We start from the raw sequence: 21,486 nt of genomic DNA, 5'->3' as shown, positions 1-21,486 counted from the left end.
TTTGTGACCCTATGGACTGTAGCCTGCCAGGCTCCTCTGTCCATGGGATTCTCCAAGCATGAATACTGGAGTGTGTTGCCTTGCCCTTCTCCAGGGGATCTTCCTGACCCAGGACTGAACCCGCGTCTGTTACATCTCCTGAATTGAAGCCCCAAGGAAGCAGGAGGCTTTATTAATAAGAGCAGCAGACCTATTGGGTGTTGCTATAAATAATCGAGCCATCTATTTTTCATAGTCGGGTACTAGGCACTGTTTTCCTTATAACCCAGCTACTCACAGTTGAAGTGGGAAACTGGGAGCTTAAGTTGTGGGGTTTGGGCTGGGGATGTTGAAATGAAGAGAAGAGAGCAGAATGTTGAAAGATGATGACGCTGATCCTAAAAGAATGCTGCAGCTGGGAAGGAAGGCAGGCGAGACAGCTGGGACTGTGAGGCAGGACCGGTTAGGTTAGGGGGATGGAGTGGGGAGAGACCCCTGGACCACACTCCTGAAGGGGCAACCAGTGGCCCAGGCAGCATTTCAGCCCAGCAGCTCCCTGCACATCCTGATGATAAAGCCAGCTTCAAGGTGGGATCTTATTTCAGGCAAAATATCTGGCACAATGTCTTCCACACCTGATAAATGTTTTTTCCTGTATAAGAACCAAGGCAGAAGGGTAGGAAATGTATTATTCAGTAAGTTGAACCTCCTGATACTCGGGGATATTTTTTTGTATTAAAAATCAAGGTACCTGTGAATCTGGGCAGCACTCTCCAGAATTCATTAAGATGGAACTCGATAGGGATTTTCCTGCATCTGACTTAATGGAAGTCCCAGCCTCTTGTCCCCAGGTGTCTGTGGCACTCAACTGATAAAGAGGCAGGTCTTAGAAGGGAGCTCACCCCGCGGTCCACCTCCACACGGTCCCGACTAGAAAGGGCGCAGCCTCCCATCAGATGCGCCTCATCCTTAAGTGAAGTCGGTAGCCACTCCTCTCCTAAGAAGAAAGCTTGGAATATTAAGTAAAACCATTTTTATTCTTCTTTTGCACTGATACATTTTCTCAGGCTACATCCTGCTTAATCGCTTTGGTTGTTAATTTAAAAAAATATTACTGTAAGAGAATTATTCTGGAGGAACGTAATAGGGATATAACTTTTGAGGAAGTCTAACAAGATTTTAATAGCCGGCCAACTTTCTTTAATTTTCATGTGACACTTTTAATTTTTATGTGACACTTTCATGAGATGTGTCAAGGAAACAAAAAATTGTTTGTGTTCCTGGAGCCTGTGACTGGAAAACAAAGTAGCGGGGAAGATCTTATGCTATCCTTGGACCTCAGCTGACCCAGCTCCCTTCTTCCCACCCCGCCTCGAAGCTGTTATCTTTGGCTTGGCTGTTTTTATTCACTCCCTCCTTTTTGTGTTAAGTGATTTCTCTCCGGTGTGATTTTACAGAAGGGCAAAGCCACGGGAATACTAACTTTGACTTCGGCCAGCACCTTGTTTCAGTAACATGGATGTTGCTTCTCTGCTGTAAGCAACTACTGTGAGCAAGACATACCCTAACAGAGCATACAGCCTAGTGGGGCAATGGAACCCTCCCCCCAAAACCAAAATAAATATGTAGGGACATTTTGTATTGGTTGATGATAAATGCTATGGAGAAAAATTAAATTAGGAGGGGGCTCGAGATGTTTATTGCTTTATTTAATTTTTAAACTTTTTATTTTGTATTGGGGATAGCTGATTAACAATGTGATAGTTTCAGGTGAACAGCAAAGGGACTCAGCCATACATATACGTGTATCCATTCTGCCCTGAACTCCCCTCCCATCCAGGCTGTCACATAACATGGAGCGGAGTTCTCAGTACTATACAGTTGGTCCTTGTTGGTTATCCATTTTAAACATAGCAGCATGTACATGTCCATCCCAAACTCCCTAACTGTCCCTGCAGTAACTATAAGTTCATTGGTTTTGTGAGTCCTTTGCTTGGACTAAGCATTATTATTTCCGTCACTTCATAGGCATCATCTCATTTAATCCTTACCAGAGCCCACTGAGGATAGATGGTTTATCCATCATGAACAACCCCAGGCTCCAGAGATCCCACAGCTGCTAAAGTGAAAGGGAAAGAAGTTGCTCAGTCGTAATCCAATTCTTTGTGACCTCCTGGACTACACAGTCCATGGAATTCTCCAGGCCAGAATACTGGAGTGTGTAGCTGTTCCCCTCTCCAGGGGATCTTCCCAACCCAGGGAGCGAACCCAGGTCTCCCGCATTGCAGGTGGTTTCTTTTACCAGCTGAGCCACAGGGAAGCCCTAAGGGTGCAGATTAAAAGCCCAGGTCTGATGATCCCAGAGCCAGATTTTCTCTGACACCCCAGACTTGGTGGTAGGTGACAGCCTCCCCAAGGCCCAGGTACACACCCTGCCAAGCATATCTCTGTAATTTAGTTAGTGTAAATAAATAGAAACTTCCTACCTTATTTCCTGAGACTTTGCTGAAGAAATACAATATAATTCATTATCATTTCCTTTATACAATTTAATTTATTTTTATTTTCTTTAGGAAAGGGAAATGGGCAGGTGAATTTTTTTGGCAGGACTGCCGATTTGATAGACTAGTATATCTGTTGACTTAGTCATACATTAGACAAGATGAAAGTGTAATTCCACTAAAAATGTCCTGTCTTTGCTTGTTCATTTAAGACAACTAAGAAAATCTGCTTTCATTTATCTGTAACAGGAAGGCAGCAAACTCTGTAAAACAAGGCACAGCTGGGGTGAGGAAGGGGGCCAATATATGGGGTTATTTCCATCAGAAAGAAATGTGTTCATCCTCTTAACCCTAATCCTCTACTTAGGTATATGTACTTTGTCGCCTATGGGAGGTTTTTAATTATCCGTTATTTTTCAAAACACATCCTACTTGTTTAGATGACTTTCTTTTTCTGCTGTTTCAATTGCTGTCTACATTGGTAACACATAGTTGGACACCAAGAGCCATAAATTAGCTTGAGTCAGTTGTTTAAAGTGTTGGCATTTTTTCAGATTGCTTAAAGAGTTGTTCAAAAGAACGTGAATTATGACCGAACCTCAACCTTTAATTTTCAGGGGATGAGAGAGAAATGATTTCATGGTGTTCTTCTGAACGATTGTTTAAAAGAGGCTGAAAGAGACCCGACTCAAAAATCTTATTTCATATAAACAGTTTGATGAAAAATGGGTTCAACTTGGGAACCAGGAAACGGGTCTGATTATCAAGGGTACGTTCCCCTCGGTTTATGTATTTTATTTGGAAGGGAGAGAGTGGAATTGGTTTTTAGACACAAAGAGATTTCTGCTGGAGGGCTTTCCTGGTCTTTGGTTACACGCATTGGGTCATTTAACACTGTTTTTCTAAATCATTTTCAACTTCTCTTTTGACTTAGCAGCAGTCCCAGTAAGTTAGTTGAATCAAGAAAAGTCCAGTTAAAAGGAGATGTTCAAAACCCCAGTTGTCATTCAGTCAATAAGTCATGTCTGACTCTTTGTGACCCCATGGACTATAGCACTGCAGGCTTCCCTGTCCTTCACCATCTCCCGGAGCTTCCTCAGACTCATGTCCATTGAGCCTGTGATGCCATCCAACCATCTCATCCTCTGCCACCTCCTTCTCCTCCTGCCTTCAGTCTTTCCCAGCATCATGGTCTTTTCCAATGAGTCATCTTTTTGCATCAGGGGGCCAAAGTATTTTTGTAACTTCAGCTTCAGCATCAGTCCTTCCAAAGAATATTCAGGGTTGATCTCCTTTAGGACTGACTGGTTTGATCTCCTTGCAGTCCCAGGGACACTCAAGAGTCTTCTCCAGCACCACAGTTTGAAAGTATCAATACTTCAGCACTCAGCCTGCTTTATGGTAAAACCCAGTACATCGGATAATTCTATCATGCTAATTTGTGTTTCTATGGATGGTGGAGAGGCTTTCTACCTGACTTAGACTGTGATTGGGATGTGATGGAATTTGGGGAGAATCAGCCAGGTGAATCAGACCCCAGATTTCACTGGTTGGTTTCTGTCGATTATGCCTGGCTTGTTGTCTCCATGTCGGGGGTGAAGGTTTCCCAGGCTTCTTTTCTTTGTGGCTTGGGACAACATTCTGCCTCTTCTTGGGAGCCCACCCTCACCTCCTGTTCTTTATCTTGCACAGTGCCTTCTCCCAGTGCCTTGCTCGTGGACAATCCCACACCCTTTGGAAACGCGAAGGAGGTGATTGCAATCAAGGACTACTGCCCAACCAACTTCACCACCCTCAAGTTCTCCAAGGGCGACCACCTGTATGTCCTGGACACATCGGGCGGGGAGTGGTGGTACGCGCACAACACCACGGAGATGGGCTACATCCCCTCCTCCTACGTGCAGCCCTTAAACTACCGGAACTCCACCCTCAGCGACAGCGGGATGATTGACAATCTTCCAGACAGCCCAGATGAAGTCGCCAAGGAGCTCGATTTGCTCGGGGGGTGGACGGATGCCAAGAAGGAATCCAGCAAAGCCTACAGTAATAATCCTTTCTGGAGCGGAGTCCAGACGAACCCATTTCTCAACGGGAACATCCCGGCGATGCCCAGCGTGGACGAGCTGACGCCCAGAAGCGCCGTGGACTTGCTCCTCTTCGACACGGGGACGTCCTCCTTCACCGAGTCCAGCTCGGCGACCACCAACAGCACCGGCAACATCTTCGATGAGCTGCCGGCCGCCGGCCGCGTCCCTGCGGAGCCGCCCGTCAAGCGGGACAACCCTTTCTTCCGAAGCAAGCGTTCCTACAGCCTCTCGGAGCTCTCCGTGCTCCAGGCCAAGTCCGATGCGCCCGCGTCCTCAGGGTTTTTCACGGGCTTGAAATCGCCAGCCCCCGAGCAGTTCCAGAGCCGCGAGGACTTCCGGGCCGCCTGGCTGAGCCACCGGAAGCTGGCCCGGTCTTGCCACGACCTGGACCTGCTGGGCCAGAGCCCTGGGTGGGGCCAGACCCAGGCGGTAGAGACGAACATCGTGTGTAAGCTGGACAGCTCAGGGGGCGCCGTCCAGCTGCCTGACGCCAACATCAGCATCCACGTGCCCGAGGGCCACGTGGCTCCCGGGGAGATGCAGCAGGTCTCCATGAAGGCTCTGCTGGACCCCCCGCTGGAGCTCAACAGCGACCGGTGCAGCTCCATCAGCCCAGTGCTGGAGGTGAAGCTGAGCACCCTGGAGGTGAAGACCCACCTCATCCTGGAGATGAAGGTGTCAGCCGAGGTGAAGAGCGACATTTTCAGCAAAAGCACGGTGGGCCTCCAGTGCCTGAGGAGCGACTCCAAAGAGGGGCCCTACGTCCCCATCCCTCTCGCCTACAGCTACGGGGACACAGTCCAGGTCCAGCTGGACAACCTGGAGCCCTGTATGTACCTGGCCATCGTCGCCCACGGCCCAAACATCCTCTACCCTTCCACGGTCTGGGACTTCATCAATAAAAAAGTCACCGTGGGTCTCTACGGCCCCAAACACATCCACCCGTCCTTCAAGACAGTGGTGACCATTTTTGGGCATGACTGCGCCCCAAAGACCCTCCTGGTCAGCGAGGTCACCCGCCAGGCCCCTACCCCGGCCCCAGTGGCCCTGCAACTCTGGGGCAAGCACCAGTTCGTTCTGTCCAGGCCCCAGGATCTCCAAGTCTGTGTGTTTTCCAACATGACCAACTACGAGGTCAAAGCCAGCGATCAGGCCAAGGCCGTGAGAGGGTTCCAGGTGAAGCTGGGCAAGGTTAGCCGCCTCATCTTCCCCATCACATGCCAGAACCCCAGTGAGCTCTCTGACTTCACGCTGCGGGTTCAGGTGAAAGACGACCAGGAGGCCATCCTCACCCAGTTTTGTGTGCAGACCCCCCAGCCGCCCCCCAAAAGCGCCATCAAGCCATCCGGGCAGAGACGTTTCCTTAAGAAGAACGAGGTGGGGAAGATTATCCTGTCCCCGCTGGCCGCCACCACCAAGTACCCGACGTTTCAGGACCGTCCCGTGTCCAGCCTCAAGTTCGGCAAGCTACTCAAGACGGTGGTGCGGCAGAGCAAGAACCACTACCTGCTGGAGTACAAGAAGGGCGACGCCATCGCGCTGCTCAGCGAGGAGAAGATCCGGCTCAAGGGGCAGCTTTGGACAAAGGAGTGGTACATCGGCTACCACCAGGGCAGGGTGGGCCTGGTGCACGCCAAGAACGTGCTGGTGGTGGGCAGGGCGCGGCCCAGCCTGCTGGCGGGGCCCGAGCTGAGCACGTCCGCGCTGCTGGAGCAGATCCTGCGGCCCTGCAAGTTCCTCACCTACATCTACGCCTCTGTCCGCACGCTGCTCATGGAGAATGTCAGCAGCTGGCGCTCCTTCGCGGACGCCCTGGGCTACGGGGACCTGCCGCTCACCTTCTTCTGCCGGGCCGAGCTGGACAGCGAGCCCGAGCGGGTAGCGTCCGTCCTGGAGAAGCTGAAGGAAGACTGCAACAACGCAGACAACAAAGACCGGAAGTCCTTCCAGAAGGAGCTCATGATGGTGAGTGGCCGGCGGGGCACGGCTTCGCGGAGGCTGGGGGCCCAGTCTGGCCTTAAAGCCCTGGCACACACGGGCACAGGAGTGGTTTCCTCAGTCGCTGGGCCCGGGGTCTGGGGCCCCTCTCTGCTCCCGGACACTCAACATACACCTGGGGACAGGCATTTACGTGGGCCTCGGGGAGGGGAGCCCCAAACAGCTCAGCACCACCGGGGCGTGAGGGTCGTTCAGGTCTCCTCCCGCTGAATTTGTGAGCTCCTCAGAGGTCAGAATGCATCTCCCCCTGCCGGATGTGGGGGTTGGGGCACTAGGGGGCCCTGTGTCCACCCGCTCCTGTTTGGATCTCCTGGGAGGAAATCCATCCTTTCCTCAGATCTCCAGGGGGACCTGTGACATGAAAGTTTGGTGAACCACTGCCCCAAAGTCTAACTTGATCACCATGTGAATTTTTCTCTCTGGTTCTTACTTGAAGGTTCTACCCTCCTCAGTATCATTTCCTCTTCCTCCGTTTTGCTTCTGTTTGATTTGGGGTGACGTTGCGGTTGTTATTGTTGTTGTTCAGTTGTTGTCACGTCCAACTCTTTGCCACCCCCATGGACTGCAGCACCCCAGGCTGCCTCTTCCTTCACTGTCTCCCGGAGCTTGCTCAAACTCATGTCCATCAAGTGGGCAGTGCATCCAACCATCTCATCCCCTGTCATCTCTTTCTCCTCTTGCCCTTAATCTTTCCTAGCATCAGGGTCTTCTCCAATGAGTCGGCTCATCAGGTGGCCAAAGTATTCTTGGCGCTTCAGCATCAGTCCTTCCAGTGAACATTCAGGGTAATTTCCTTCAGAAAACTCGAGTGAGGACAGCCTCTGTTTTTGCCAGCACAACTGGGAACTGGAATCCTAAGTAAAGAGGGGGTGGTTAGAGCGCCCCCTGCTGGTTAGAGCTTATAAACCAACTGGAAAGCACCTGCCTTACCCATTCACAGCTTCTCACAGGCCTGGGCTCTGCGCTGGTCACTCTAACTGCCGGTGCAGTTACCTGGGAGAAGCTTGATGCCTTCTGGGCATCCCTGGTTGAATTCATGCCAGCAGACATTCTGTTGATTCTTTCTGTAACAGAAGCCGACTCAGTTCCCTTCCCTGTCCCCCGATACGAACATGCCACTAGTTTTGTTCCCGTGGGAAGCCGGTGACTCGGTCATAACCTATTTTTTTCCTCGTTCCGCCCATTCCACACAGCCCTTTTCACCTCCTAAGCCCTGTAAGGTATGACTCCCAGCGCCCCTGCGTTTCTGTCGCCTCAACTCCCCTCCTTCCCCCAGCACCTGCCATTCTGAGTGAGTGCCTGTTGGAATGGATGGGCCCGGCGTGTTTGTGTGGGTGTGAGGGTGTGTGCGTGGATGGAGGTGTTGCATTCACGTCCCGTGCTGCCCTCTGGGGCTGGGGTGTGCAAAAGGGATACGGTCCACGGGGGCATGGCCCCTGCTGCAGGGAGCATGAACGGCAGCCTCACAGGAAGCAAGGCATCAAGAAAGACCCCGTGAAAGTGGCCCCACAATAATACAAAGTGCCAGACACACGGTACGGGATAAGAGCCTGACTTTGCCCGCAGGAGGGAGACCGGACCTGGAGGTGGCAACCAGGAGGTCACCGAGGGCATCCATCACTGATGGTAGCTTCAGTCGGGGGGATGGGCAACAGAGGAACCTGCCCAGGCCCTGGATGGGGCTCCCACACAGAAAGGAGCCAGGGCCCCCCTTCAGGGCTCATCCCGCCAGCCCACCCGTGAGATCAATTCTCGCAGTTTGTGTCCAGCCTGAGTTGCACGATGCCCTCGTGGATGGACCTCATGCAGGGGGGCAGGAGGGAGCCACCAGCAGGGATCCTCCTGGATGGTGGAATGATGTGCGTTCATGGACCATGAAGGGTATTTAATCGGTCCTTCCTCACAGCTAGAAATTGTCCCTTGAATGGGGCAGGATGAATGAACCTGGGCGGCCTGAGGAGGTGGCGCTCAGCTTCCATTTCCAGCTTGTTTCTTTTCATCTTTTTGTTCAACTTGGGGAGCTTTTTCTGAGAGCGGGTTTTTCGGGACGCTTCCTTGGGTTAGTCGGGAGGGGAGCGGGGTTCCATGTGCAACTCGGACCTCCCCCCATCCCCTGCCAGCCCCGCACCCACCAGGACTCCCAGGCAAGGAGGAAATGAAACCCGACCTTGGCAGGAGCGTGGCCCTGGGACAAGGTTGGATTTGCGGTGCCACAGTGGAACTGGTTTAGCAGTGTTTCCCCTCTCCCGCCCTCCCCAGCTCCTTTCCTATCGCCTCATCTTGTGGGCTGGCAGGTTTGAATGGTTGGCCAAACTTCTAGAAACCACAGGCTGATTTATCCCAGCGTGTCTGGGGAGTCGCTGGAAACCAGGTGTTTTATTTCCAGGGACTTAACAAATCACTGGGCAGTCAGGCTTCCTGTGGCCTCAGTGGCTGATTTAACCTGTCCCCCTTTCTCCAGCCCTGTCACAGGCAGACCACCTCTTCCCCACCCCTCTCGTTTTGAAGGTAGCTTTCTGTTCAGTTATAACTCCTTGGTTTGGAAGCAGTGATTGAATGAATTAAAAGTGGTGAAGGTTTTCCGACAGTACATTTGCAGGCAGAGGAGAAGAAAAAGGAACCGAGGACTGAGTTGTCCAGCCTTCCGCTGCCCTGAGAACAAGGTCCAGCCCCTTCCTCCGGCCCACAGGCCCTATAAGACCCGGCCCCGCCTGGCCCGCCGCTGGGGGTCGTACCCGCCGCTGCACACCGGCTACACCGGTGGCCGTTTCTCCGTGTCTTGGACGCACCTGGCTGCCCCTGCCCCGGGCCTCTGCACGTGCTGTTCCCTCTGCCTGGAATTCTCTCCACTCCAGCTTCACGTGGTTGCGTTTTATGTCCTTCAGATCCGGCTCAGATGTCCTTGTCAGACCTTGCCTGCCGCCCTCGATGAAGGGACCTGGCGCCTCTGGGTCACTGCGCCAGGCTCCCTGTGTTACTCCCTGTGTGTAGCTTTGTCCTCATGGCGCTCTCTCACATCCGAAATGCTCTTGTTTCCTCGTGTTCACGGTCCTTATCATTAGGCTAATTGGATATGAACTCCACGAGGGAAAGGATGCTGGCACACGGGAAACACCCAAATACCTGATACGTGAGTGAACACACGAGTGAGTGAGTGAGGCCGGCTGAGAGTCTGACCTGGACGCAGTCTCCTGAGGTCAGGTGTGTTTCTGTTCTCTGGTTCTGTTCCTCTTTCACCGTTTTAGTGCATCTGTTCAATATCAGAGCTGGTCCAGCAGCACCTTATGTAGCTGTGACCTCCAGCTGTTTCTCTGCGGCCCTGTCTCACCCACACGGTATAACCACCGTGGAAAGCACCCCTCTGTCCCCGGCCTGCCCAGCTCTCCAGTAGAGGCCTGTCTGACAAAAGATGGCCGTCCAACACGGGTGACGCTACCGCCACCCCGACTATCGTGGACGTGGGGGGAGGCGAGACGCTGACCCCGAGGAGAGTAGCCAGGATGGACGGAGCTTGCGGAGCACCTCCAGGCATGAGAGAGCTTTGAACGAACCCCTCTGAGGATCGCTTGGCTGGCGGGACTTGTGGTTGGGAAGATGCTGGAAGAGGTACCACATATTTGAAGAGCTTCTGAAGTCAAGTTCTGTTGTCAGAAACAAGCCAGGGGGAGCTGGTGGCGGGCATATGGCTGCGGCTTCTAACAGAGCTCGGAAGAGCCGCCCCGTCCAGCCAGGGCGGGTGTTTGTACTCCATGTGCATGAAACATGTTTCGGGTGTCTGCTGTGCCCTTATTTGGGGGTAGGGTATTGCGCCTTTCCTTGAGGGAGACGCAGAGTGAACACCCACAGGCGTGCAGGACCAATCAGTGATGGGCCCCGAAGAAAAGATCCCCTTGACATGAGTGGGCCAGGGAAAGGCAAATGTTGGGGGGAGGGCTGACACGGGGCATGGGCCGCGGCCCACCCAGCAGAGAGGGGCTGACACGGGGATGGGCTGCAGCCCACCCAGCAGAGAGGGGCTGACACGGGGATGGGCTGCGGCCCACCCAGCAGAGAGGGGCTGTTGGGTTGAAGGCGCAACATGGGCAAGGGCCAAGGGTGCAGGGGACAGGGGGTGGGATAGCGCCAGAGGCTGGGCTAAGGCGAGATGACCGCTTGCTGACGGTGGGGGTGGCCCAGGCTAGATGACATCGTGCTTTATTCCTTAAGGGTTGGGCCGGGGGATGGGGTAAGTGTTTTAGGGGACGGGAAGGGGACCCAGGTGTGTCCTTCTCCTTGGGGACCCACCCAGCTGTGTGGTTGTACCTTGTCACCTCCCAGCCTCCGAGCCACGTGGCTGACAGGCAGTGCCCCCCACCACCGCCCCACCCTTGGCCTGGCCCACCTTGGCAAGAGGGTGGGCGGCCTGCGAGGAGGCCCTGGGCTTTCTCTCCGTCCTGCCATGCTGGGTGGGGGTCGGATGGCTCCGGGTCTGTGCTGTGGCCCAGAGGGGTGGTCCCCAGGCCACGTGCACAGCCATGCTGACCTTCAGAGCTCCCCGGGGTCCTGCGTCTGGCCCGCTGCTGTGGCTCATCCCAGTTTTGTTTTTTTTTTCCAAAATGAAGATAGTCCTCATTAGAATTTCTGTTTGTGAAGATGGCAGATGCTCTTTTTACATCGTTATTTGCCAGTCCTGAGAAACAGCAGCAGAAGGCCCCCACTCCGGGCCCGTCTTCCAAAGCAGCCTGTGTTAGCGGTCTGCAGTGTAGACACCATGGATCTTCCTCTGTTCCCTGGGTTTGCCCTGCACTGTCTGTGGTCAGCTTCTCTCCCCGGAGCATGTGAGCAGGCGGCTCTGGGTCTATGCAGAGCTGCCGCCCCCAGCTGGGCAGATGCTCTGGTCCTCCGTCTCCAGGAAAGCCGTGGCGCCCGGCCTCACCGTTACCAGCGCTGCTCCGGGGCAGGTCCCGGTCCCGCGACCCTGCAGGCTCATCCCCTCTGTTTCGTGACAGCATTCTGCCAGCTGCAGGCACCCTCCAGAGGAGGAGGAGCCAGCGTTGGCTGTGGCAGCGGAGTCACATTGAGGCGAGCAAGGCGCGAGAGTGACGGGGGATGATTTAAAAGCCCACCGGTGTCCATCTCTGTCTCTGCAGTGACCGGACTGAGTGGCCCCTGCTGGTGGGTGTGCACCCTTCTCGCCTCTTTGAGCCTTGGGTTCCCACGTCTGGGATTTTGTTTTGTTTTATTAGAGTGAGAGGGCTTCCACAGGTGACTCAGGGGTAAAGAACCCGCCTGCCAATACGGGAGATGCAAACTCGATCCCTAGGTCAAGAAGATGCCCTGGAGAAGGAAATGGCAACCCACTGCAGTATTCTTGCCTGGGAAATCCCATATGCAGAGGAGCCTGGCAGGGTACAGTCCAGGGGCTCGCGGAAGAGTTGGATGCATCTAAGCGACTGAACACGCAGCAGGTGTGAGGCTGAGAAATGGCAGAGTGTGTTCTGTTTTTAAGGCATTGATGCTGCTTTTGGCACACTTTGTGGGTCTGGGGAAGAGTTTTCTGAGTGTGGTTGAAAATCCAGGTGAGAAACATTGCTGTGTATTTGTTCCAGGACTTGGGGACTACAGTGAGTGGAGGGGAGGGCTTGGCTCCTACTCGAGGACGGTAAGGATTTGGGTGACGGCCATCTCGTGTGTGTGTGTGTGTGTGTGTGTGTGTGTGTGTGCGCGCGCGCGCACATGTGTGTGGAGGGTGGCAGACAGACCCCTCAGAAACCTAGCTCTGTAAGAACTGGAAATGTTTTCATTTAGCAACACTCTTTCGACGTTAAGACTATTCTTCACTCTGGGAGTTACACCCTGAGGGAGCGGCAAGGAGTCTGCCCTCCGGGCTGGGAGGGAAGGACGGAGAGTTGGCTGGAACTGCAGGAGGAACCAGGCTGTGGACAGGGCGACCTCTCCTGAAGGGGCCTAAGCCAGCAATCAGAACTGGTTCTGGGGCCGCCAGGAGCGAAGCCGTCGGGGTGGGTGACCAGGAGTCACGGGTGGTGGCGGTGGGAGTCCAGGGTCGGGAGGGAAGGATGCTGTGGGCTCTCGGGGGGAGTTTCTCCGAAAAAAGAGTAAGTTGCTATAGAATACAAGTCTAGGCAGGTGGTGGTTTTAGGAGTAAGGTCGTAGGTGAAATCAACACCTACCTGGAGAAGCGAATGGAAATAAGGGGAGTGTTGAGATCAGGGAGAGTTGGGGCTGGAGAGGTTGGGATGAAGGACTCTGAAATGGGAGCAAAACTACCTTCTCCCCCGGAAGAGGATGCCGCTACCTACCAGCTGTACACTTAGGGAGGTTTCTGGGCTCTTTCCTGCCAGGTGGTCCCGAAGCCCCGAGGGCGCTAATACAGGGAGGAGCAGGGTTGCCATGGTGACGGCCCTTCTGGTGTTTGAACCTCTGCAGTGGAAGCTTGGAATGAGCATACCGCAGAATGATGCTTGTCGTATTCTCATAAGAATGTCTTTTCAAACGGGGATGGGCACCCTGTCCGGAGGGCCAGCTGCTTTTGTAAGGGAAGTTTTGCTGGAACACAGCCGAGCCCACCTGTTCAAGTGCTGACTGTGCTCTCTCGCCCCACCACAGTCACGTAGCCAAGGCAGAGACCCCCTCCCTGCCTGCAGAGCCAGAAACAGATCCTGTCTCGCCCTACAGAGCAGGCTTGGCCACCCTGACCTAAGGCACGGTCACTGCAGCTACTGAGAGTCGAGCTGGGGCCAGTTTTGTGCTTTGCTTCCTTGGGTGTGTTCTGTTCCTTGCGATTACCTGTGTTAACTTGTGTGTGCAGAAACTAAAGAGGTGCCACAGGGAAAAGGTTCCAGAACCAGACCCCTGCAGCTGAAAAAATGTCATTTCTGAGATTTGGTGGGCACCCAAAATGCATCCTTCAGAAAAAAAAAAAAAATGTATGAACTACCCCTTGGCGATGGTGTGGGCAGCACCTGGTCCCAGCTGAAGCCACTCAGGGGCCAGAGAGAGGGTCTGAGTTCCTCAGGACCTTTGTCCCTGTGCCCTGTACCCTGAGGAGAGAGCAGCTTTGAACACCCCCACCAGGGATCCCCGAATCAGAAGCAGGTGACTCTGAAGTGTTCTGTTACCTGGAAAACAGGCAGCTGAGCACACACGTGCTGCTGGGACGCTATGAGGAAGCCTGGGAGGGGCGTTGTCACTGGGGATCGGCTGGATCCGTCTCAGAACAGTAGGCGTGGCTAGCAGGGGCCCTGCCTCCCCTGTGCATCTGGGCTCAAACCACACCACGCCAAAAGTTTTCTTTTAATTTTTTTTACTATTCAAATATAGTTGATTTACAGTGTTGTGTTAATTTCTGCTGCACAGCAAAGTGATTCAATTATACATATAGAGAGAGACATTCTTTTTCATATTTATTATGGTTTATCACAGAATATTGACTATAGTTCCCTGAGCTGTACAGTAGGACCATGTTTTCTTTATTATTGTTATTATTCAAGCAAAAGAATTTAAATCCTGAATTCTACCAATCTATCACACATCCCCGCCCCCCATACCGTGAACATGTTCTGCAGTACAAATCTAGTAAACGTTTAATGTTTTTCAAACAATGTCACTTGAAGATATCTAAATCCAAAGAGACCAGTTTCTGAAATGTCTGAATCATCGCGCTGAAGCCTCATGCATGGGTCCTGAAGTCACGTGGTGCCCACAGAGCTGGCAAGGCCATTGGCCTGAGTGCCAGGAAATCTTACCTGCCTCCCCTCAGTCCCCTCGAGCTATGGGGCCCTGGACAGGCCACCCAGCATCTACAGGGTCTATAAAACAGACCATGCAGCACTCCTGTCCCCTCGAGCTATGAGACCCTGGACAAGTCACCCAGTGTCTACAGGGTCTATAAATCAGACACCACGCAGCCCACACAGTGAGTGGGAGCCGGGGACAGGCTGCCTGGAGGCCAGACCAGCTCCAACACTGGACCCTGTCCTCTCAATTTTATCTGCAAACTGGAGTGAGCTTTTCTTCTCTCCATGGGGCTTCTGGGGAGTAGATGAGCCCCATGCCTGGCTCACCGGAAGGACTCAATGATAGCGGTTTATTTATAAAGACAAAAATCAGAAAAGGACCACATGGTCCTCTCTTCTGGTTTCCCACCTTAAAGCCAGTTGCTAAGCCCTTGGACCCTGGATGGCCTCAGAATGAGCTTATGTTTTAAAGGTAAAGATTGAGATGCCCATGCATTCTGCGAGCCCTCCTGCCCAAAGTCACTGTCCCTTCATTTTGTTAAGTTCCCCCAAATAAATGTAAAGCTTCAACGAGAACGCTTAGTCTAAAATAGCTGCGTTCTTTCAAGTAGCAGCCCAGCAGACTGACCTTGCTCGGATGCCAAGCTGCCCACAGCTTCACAAAATGTTTGAAGCGAACAGCATGTTTGGCTCAGCTGGGGAGGGGCTGGCTGGTAGGTGTCTTGATGTTTTTAGCACTTTTTCTGCAGAGCCTTGAAGTGATAGCCTCAGGTGCTTGGACAGAGTCTACAGGGACAGAAAGGAGGCAGGGCCTGGTCTCAGTGTCTCTTCAGTCGCATCCTTGATGTCCGAGGGCCCCAGGGCATCTCAGACCCCATCTCTGGGGCCCCGGAGGCTCCCTTCTGCAGCTATTAGGCTGTAATCCAGGGATCTTCTGGGTGATTGAGGTTGGGGTGAGCCTTGGCTCTGTGGCTTAGGTGGGTCTGGTCCTCACCGAGTCTTTTCCTCCTGCTGGCGCTCCATCCTGGCCACCACAGTCCCCCGCTCTGTGCCGGTTCCGTGGGACCCACAGCCCGACACCCAGCAGACGTCCGTGTGGCTTGGGGTGACGTGTGGAGACAGCAGACCTGTGGGTTTGCAATACTGATGTGGATTCATTTCTTTAAGCCAGAAATGTTACTGTGACCCCCGCCTCCAGCGTGGCTGCACAGAACCCCGGGGCAGCAAGCCCTGTGTTGAAAGCCTGCCCAATGGACCAGCCCCTCACCTGGATGGGGGATGACATCCAAGGAGGGGCCACATGCTGTTCGGGTCACACGGGGACGTGGCCTGGGAATCTGCCCATTGCCTCCTTCCCAGCTGACAGCACTTCTCTCCTCCTGACCCCGCGTTCCACCACAGTTAGTGAGCCCTGTGCAGAGACACACTGGAAATCTGTCACGGTTTTGACAAGGGTGGGGTCCCATCGACTCTGGAGACTCTTGATGGTTTGGCCTCTCTCAGCCTCCCTGTATCCCAGCCTTTTGTGTGTCTCCAAAACCCAAGGTCCCGGACCTCGCTCTGCACTCCAGGTCCCAATCTGAGCCCCCTCTTGCGTCTCTTCTGTGAGTCAGGGCTCGCCACCTGCTGACGGCAGCTTGTCCTGCTCTGCGCCCAGACCGTCCTGCACTGGCCGTCTGGGTCAAGCGCATCACTTCTCCAGTTTCCCCAGTGGCGGTGGGAACACATGAACAGCCATCATCTCACCCACCCCGCCCATCAGTGTCCTGGGGCTACCGAGTGGAAGAACCGCAGGCCAGGAGGCTCCAAGCAGTTGAGGTTCATCCTGCCTCCGTCTGGGGCTGTCGCAGGGCTGGCTTCTCTGGGGGCTCTGCAGGGGTCTGTCTGTGCCTCTCTCCCAGCTCCTGGGGGCTCCAGTGCTGTAGCTGCATCACCCTGTCCCCACCTGCAATCTTCCCTCTGTCCCTGCGTGTGTGTTTCTCTCCGCATAAGGACGCCAGCTGCATAAGGACACCAGTCGTTGGATGAGGGGCACGCACCCTGGTCCACCAGGGCCACTGGGTAGCTGGTTCCATCTGCAAAGACCCTGCTGTGATTTACAGTCACACCAGGAGGTTCCAGGAGGGCAAGGATGTGCAGGTGGGGGGACCCAGTACATCCTATAATCGTGGGTTCCAGCAGAGGGGGTGCTCAAGCCACACAGCATCCAGGGAATCAGCATGTGGTCTCTGCGGGGCTGGCTTCCCGGGCCCCCAGAGCCTGCTCTCAGCCCTGCCTCATCCCCGCCCCTTCCTCCTCAGGCCTTACTGAAGATGGACTGCCAGGGCCTGGTGGTCAGACTCATCCAAGACTTCGTGCTCCTGACCACGGCGGTCGAGGTGGCACAGCGCTGGCGGGAGCTGGCCGAGAAGCTCGCCAAGGTGTCCAAGCAGCAGATGGACGCATATGAGTCTCCCCACCGGGACAGGAACGGGGTGGTGGACAGTGAGGTGAGCCCGGCTGCCCTTCCCTCCACCTGTCAAATGCAGTGGTGACGGCATCTACATTAGAGCCTTTTTAGGAGGACAGATGCTGAAGGGTGGAAGCAAGTGCTCAGTGCAGAGGAGGCTCACGAGAGGGAGCACATCCGTCCTTCTCGGGATCTTTAGTTGGGAGCCAGGCCCTGGGTGGTGGCGAGGCTGCTCTGCGGTCAGGCAGGACATTGGAACAGCATCCTTGGAACTGCCGGTCCCTCACTGATCCTGATCTTAAATTACCTTCGGCCCAATTGAAGGACGCGGGACGATGGGGCTCTGCCCCGCACAGGGTTGGGTGGACAGCTCCTGGTGTGCTGTCGGCTTCAGCCAAGGCTGGCTGGGTCCCTACTCAGAGAATCTGTTTTCTCACTTGTTTTGTGGAGGTCACTTTAAGCTTCTGGAAAGACGGAAAGGCTCTTGAGACCTAGGAAGCAGGAAGTCCCCAGGGTAAGGGCATCCTTTATTGACGTGGTGAGTTTCTAAATAAATGGAAAGTGCTATGGGGGTTGGAAGGAAAGAGACCCCTTCTGTTGGCTCGGCCACTACGTGGTACTGATAGCTTACAGTGAACAGTGTTGGATTCATGATCTCTGAAGGAGAAGATTTAGCTTCGGGACCAGGGACCAGGCTTGATCACTCAGGTGCTTTTGTATAGCAGAGTTTTATTAAAGTATGAAAAGGACAAAAAAATCTTCTGACATAGACTTCCGAAGGGGGACGAAGAGTGCCCCCCACTCACTAGTCTTATCGAGGCCGTATATACTTTTACCAGACCCACTCCCAAATTAAGATGAGAGCAATAAGCATCTTAAGATAACAAGATTAGTCAGAGGGTTCTTGTTAAGAAGAAATATGAACTTGAGCAAGATACTTTGTTCTATTGACTAAGACAAACCAAAGTAGGAAAAAAAAAGCTTGTCCTTTTCTCCTTGAGGGCCCCAGACCCCTCTGTCTTTCTCGGGGACCCTGGACTTCTTATCAACCTACCTGGTAATTGACTCTCAGCACTGCCCACCTGCTCTCACGCAAAGTGAGTCCTTTTCCCCTCTGAAATGTGCTAGCCCAGGACGGGGTCGACTCTGCTTTGGGGTTCATGATGCTGGTACTAGGAGAGGTAACTCAGACCAGCTCTCTCGCCGTCCCCTAATCTTTGCTCTCTCTTTTGGTTTTGGACGTCTGCACCATCCAGGCCATGTGGAAGCCCGCCTACGACTTTCTCCTCACCTGGAGCCACCAGATCGGGGACAGCTACCGGGATGTCATCCAGGAACTGCACATCGGCCTGGACAAGATGAAGAACCCCATCACCAAGCGCTGGAAGCACCTAACGGGGACCCTGATCCTGGTAAACTCCCTGGACATCCTGCGAGCCTCTGCCTTCAGTCCCGTGGACCATGATGACTTCGTGATTTGAACAGGTCCCCCACCTCCTGCTGCTCTGGGGCATGGACCTTCTGTCTGCCCCAGATGCCCGGGCGGGCACGTGGCACGGGGAGGGAGGGAGGGTCAGCTGCTCAGACAGACCCAGGGGCCCTCCCAGCTGGACCCTCACCCAGGACCAAGCACATGTATGATGTTCCACCTGCCTTCTCCATCGTGGGGGAGGCCCGAAGGGAATTTCTACTGCAGGTAGTTGCCAATCAAATAGCTTTCTATTTGTTAAGTATAAATTTAAATTTAAAATCAGTTTTTGTTTTTTTTTTTTTAAGTATGGGGGTAGGGCGTACCAGAAAGGTGGTTATCTAATTTTTTACTGGACCCTAAATTAAAAGAAAAAAACACTTCTTAGGGTCAGATACTGTTGAGGTTTTTATGTTCTATAAAGACCTTTTTAAATTATGTGACAGATGTATATATGTATTTAAGGGTTGTGGGAGCGTTTCTGGTTGTCGGACACACTTTGCATTTCACCACTGAGCACAGGAAGGCACTTGTCAGGCGCTGGACCCTTTTGGCTGTGTGTGAAAAAGAAATCAAATAGGAAATGTGGTGTCTCAGTAAACGAGTCCAGTCGGTGCCTGCCCGTTCTTTCCGAGGCTGTCCTGGTCCTACGCTTCCCTCCTGTTTTTATTACCTTCCAACCCTGGCCTCATGTTGCGGGAAGAATCGGCCACGACACAGGTAAAGCCTTTCTGAGCCCCTGCCTGGGTGCCCTTCGCCACCCGGAGCCAAGTGGTCCCTGCAGCTCTGAGAGGCCATGCCCAGCTTCTCCTGGGGGCACGGAAGGCTTGCTGCAGAGCTTACAGCCTCTCTTCTGGGCACAGAGAACACATCACCACAAGCACACCCTATGCCGATGTCCAGAGACGCCTGCTGGCATTTGCCAAACTCCACTTCACCTGAAATGGAGCCCTTCTCCCCTCCTAGTCTGTCCGTCTCTCCTCTCCTTAGAAATAAAGAGCATAGGGAAATCTTTAAAGACAAAAAGCAGCATGAAGATTATCTGAGCAGGATGACCATTGTCTGAAAATGTTCTAACAAAATCTGACACTTGGCTGACGGTTGCCTAGATGACTTGATGGCTGGAGATCACCTTGCTGGGCTGAATTCTGCAGTCGTATGGTTGCGTCGTCTCAGAAGAAAGTGAGGGATGGGCATGAAGAAGCATCTGGAGGGTCTATCGAGTCGATGCCCAGGAAGGTGCTGGGCCACGCGCCGTGCCTACATGAGCCATGAGCCATCTGGGATTCCGGAATCTCATTCTCTAAATCTGCTTGCTGGAAGCGCGTTAATTACTTAGTATAATCCATGTAAATCCCTTATTGGGCTAAAACATTCTTCTACAGATATTGATTCCGATTCGGAAGACCCACAGCTAGAAAACAACAACAAAAAACACTACAGATTTTATGCTGCAAAGACCGAGACACCCCACGATTCCCCTCCCCATCATCCCGCGAAATCATCTCACATTCTGCGCGCCACTCTCCGCCTTCAGTCTTCCCAGAGAGCCTCTCTCACTTTTCCCCAAAGAAGAAACAAAACCAGTCGCACCTTAAATGCGGAGATTTTTTTCCTCAGGGGCTTTAAATAGTTTCCTATGCAACGTGTCTTGTAGCACAAATTCAATTGTACGAAGGTTGCAGTAAATTTTCTTTGGATATTTTAACCTAACTGTGTGTGTGCGTGTTTCTGTACCCAACCAGACTTTAAATAAAGCACAAAACACAGTGTATCTATGCACAGAACAATGTCCTGTTTCCCCACTCTGCCCCCCCACCACGGTCAAGGTGACATGACATAGATGACAGGGTGACATTTGGGTTAGTGAGGATCTTATTTTCTTGCTGCTGATTTAATTGCTCTTGGAATATAGGCATCTCAGCCATTGCTGGCTAATGGGAATCAGTGTGGCCCAGAGTACCCAAAAGTGCAGGTGGCTTGCCTTTTTCTCGGTCTTTTGCACCTGGAATTGGCCAATCCCACACCCACCGTACACAGCTGAGTGTGGACATCAGGTTAGAGCAAGACAGACTCCCAGAGGCCCTGCCCTCACCTCACTCTCGGAATACCACGTAGCTCAGGGAGAGAACGGAATGGGGTGGGGGCAACCGATGGGGCCCAGCCCCACCTGGAGGTGGTGGGGAGGATGGGGAGGAGGCCAGCCTCCTTCAGAAGTGACTTGAGTCCAAGGTCAAGGGGTAAGCAGGCAGCAGCCAGGTCAGACCAGGGGAACAGGGTGTCTGCAGCGTTGAGGGGGCACAGGGACCACCGGAGGCTGACCCTTCCCCGGGCCTGGGGTGTGCTGAACAAGCGAGAGCCTCTGAGTGCACCTCTGCCTTCCTCATCACCCCTCAGCATTTGCCAAGTCCAGCCCCACCAACCAGAACCAGCCAGATGAGAAAGGGCTCAGCAAGGCCCCCTGACTTACACAAGCTAGCAGCAGAGGCAGCGATTTTAGCCCGGAGCTGCTATCACAAAGTGCCATCTTCTCAGATCTGAAGGCCAGAAGCCTGAGATCAGGGTGTCCCATGGCCATCCCCCTGTACCTGTCCACACCTCTCTTTAAGGACCCCAGTTATGGGAGAGGGCCCACCCGAATCAAGAGTGACCTCATCTTAACTCGATCTTCTGTGTGTGTGTGTGTGTTAGTTGCTCAGTAGTGTCCAATTCTTTGTGACCCTATGGACTGGAGCCCGCCAGGCCCCTCTGATCATGGGATTCTCCAGGCAAGCATACTGGAGCGGGTAACCATTCCCTTCTCCGTGGTGACTTCCCGACTCAGGTAACAAACCCAAGTCTCCGGCATTGCAGGCAGATTCTTTACCATCTGAGCCACTGATCTTCTTTAGTGACCTTATTTCCAAGCAAGGTCACATTCACGGGCTATGGGATGGGACTTCCAGCAGATCTTGAGAAACAGAGCTCAACTCGCAGCCCAGCCCCCTATACCCAGGCCTTGGCGGTGGTCTGTTTAGGAGGATGGGGAAGAAATCCAGCTGGATCTGTCTCCAGGGTCTCTGCCTGGTTTAAGCAAAAGCCAGAGGGGCGGCAGGAGGTGAATCTTTACAATGGGAAGCTACTCTGGACAGGACCAGCTCGGTTCACCCAAACCCACTTCCTTCCTGAGCAAACAGCTCAAGTGTTTCCCAGTTCAGTTCAGTCGCTCAGCCATGTCCGATTCATCTCGTGTTTCCCAGCCTCCCTTCAAGTAAAGTGTGGCCAAGTG

At 53.4% G+C, this 21,486-nt stretch overlaps 1 protein-coding gene across 3 annotated transcripts in view; it reads left to right on the top strand.

The window, feature by feature from the left end:
* Positions 1–19,931, top strand: part of SH3BP4 (SH3 domain binding protein 4) — a 99,119-nt gene extending 79,188 nt beyond the window's left edge. For 2 of the 3 annotated variants that reach the window (XM_069584805.1, XM_069584814.1), the window contains 3 exons: positions 4,173–6,532; positions 16,602–16,790; positions 18,007–19,931. In XM_069584805.1, coding sequence (XP_069440906.1) covers positions 4,173–6,532; positions 16,602–16,790; positions 18,007–18,231 — 2,774 coding nt within the window. In that variant the 3' untranslated portion in view covers positions 18,232–19,931. Of the gene's footprint in view, positions 1–3,097; positions 3,250–4,172; positions 6,533–16,601; positions 16,791–18,006 lie in introns of all 3 variants that reach the window. The other variant, XM_069584823.1, reaches the window with a different exon arrangement.
* Positions 19,932–21,486: the final 1,555 nt, after the last annotated feature.

Source organism: Ovis canadensis, chromosome 1 (genome assembly GCF_042477335.2).
Source record: "Ovis canadensis isolate MfBH-ARS-UI-01 breed Bighorn chromosome 1, ARS-UI_OviCan_v2, whole genome shotgun sequence".
Classification (NCBI taxonomy): domain Eukaryota; kingdom Metazoa; phylum Chordata; class Mammalia; order Artiodactyla; family Bovidae; genus Ovis; species Ovis canadensis.
Note: the sequence above shows the minus strand (reverse complement) of the source record. Positions and strands in the feature narration are given on the sequence as shown.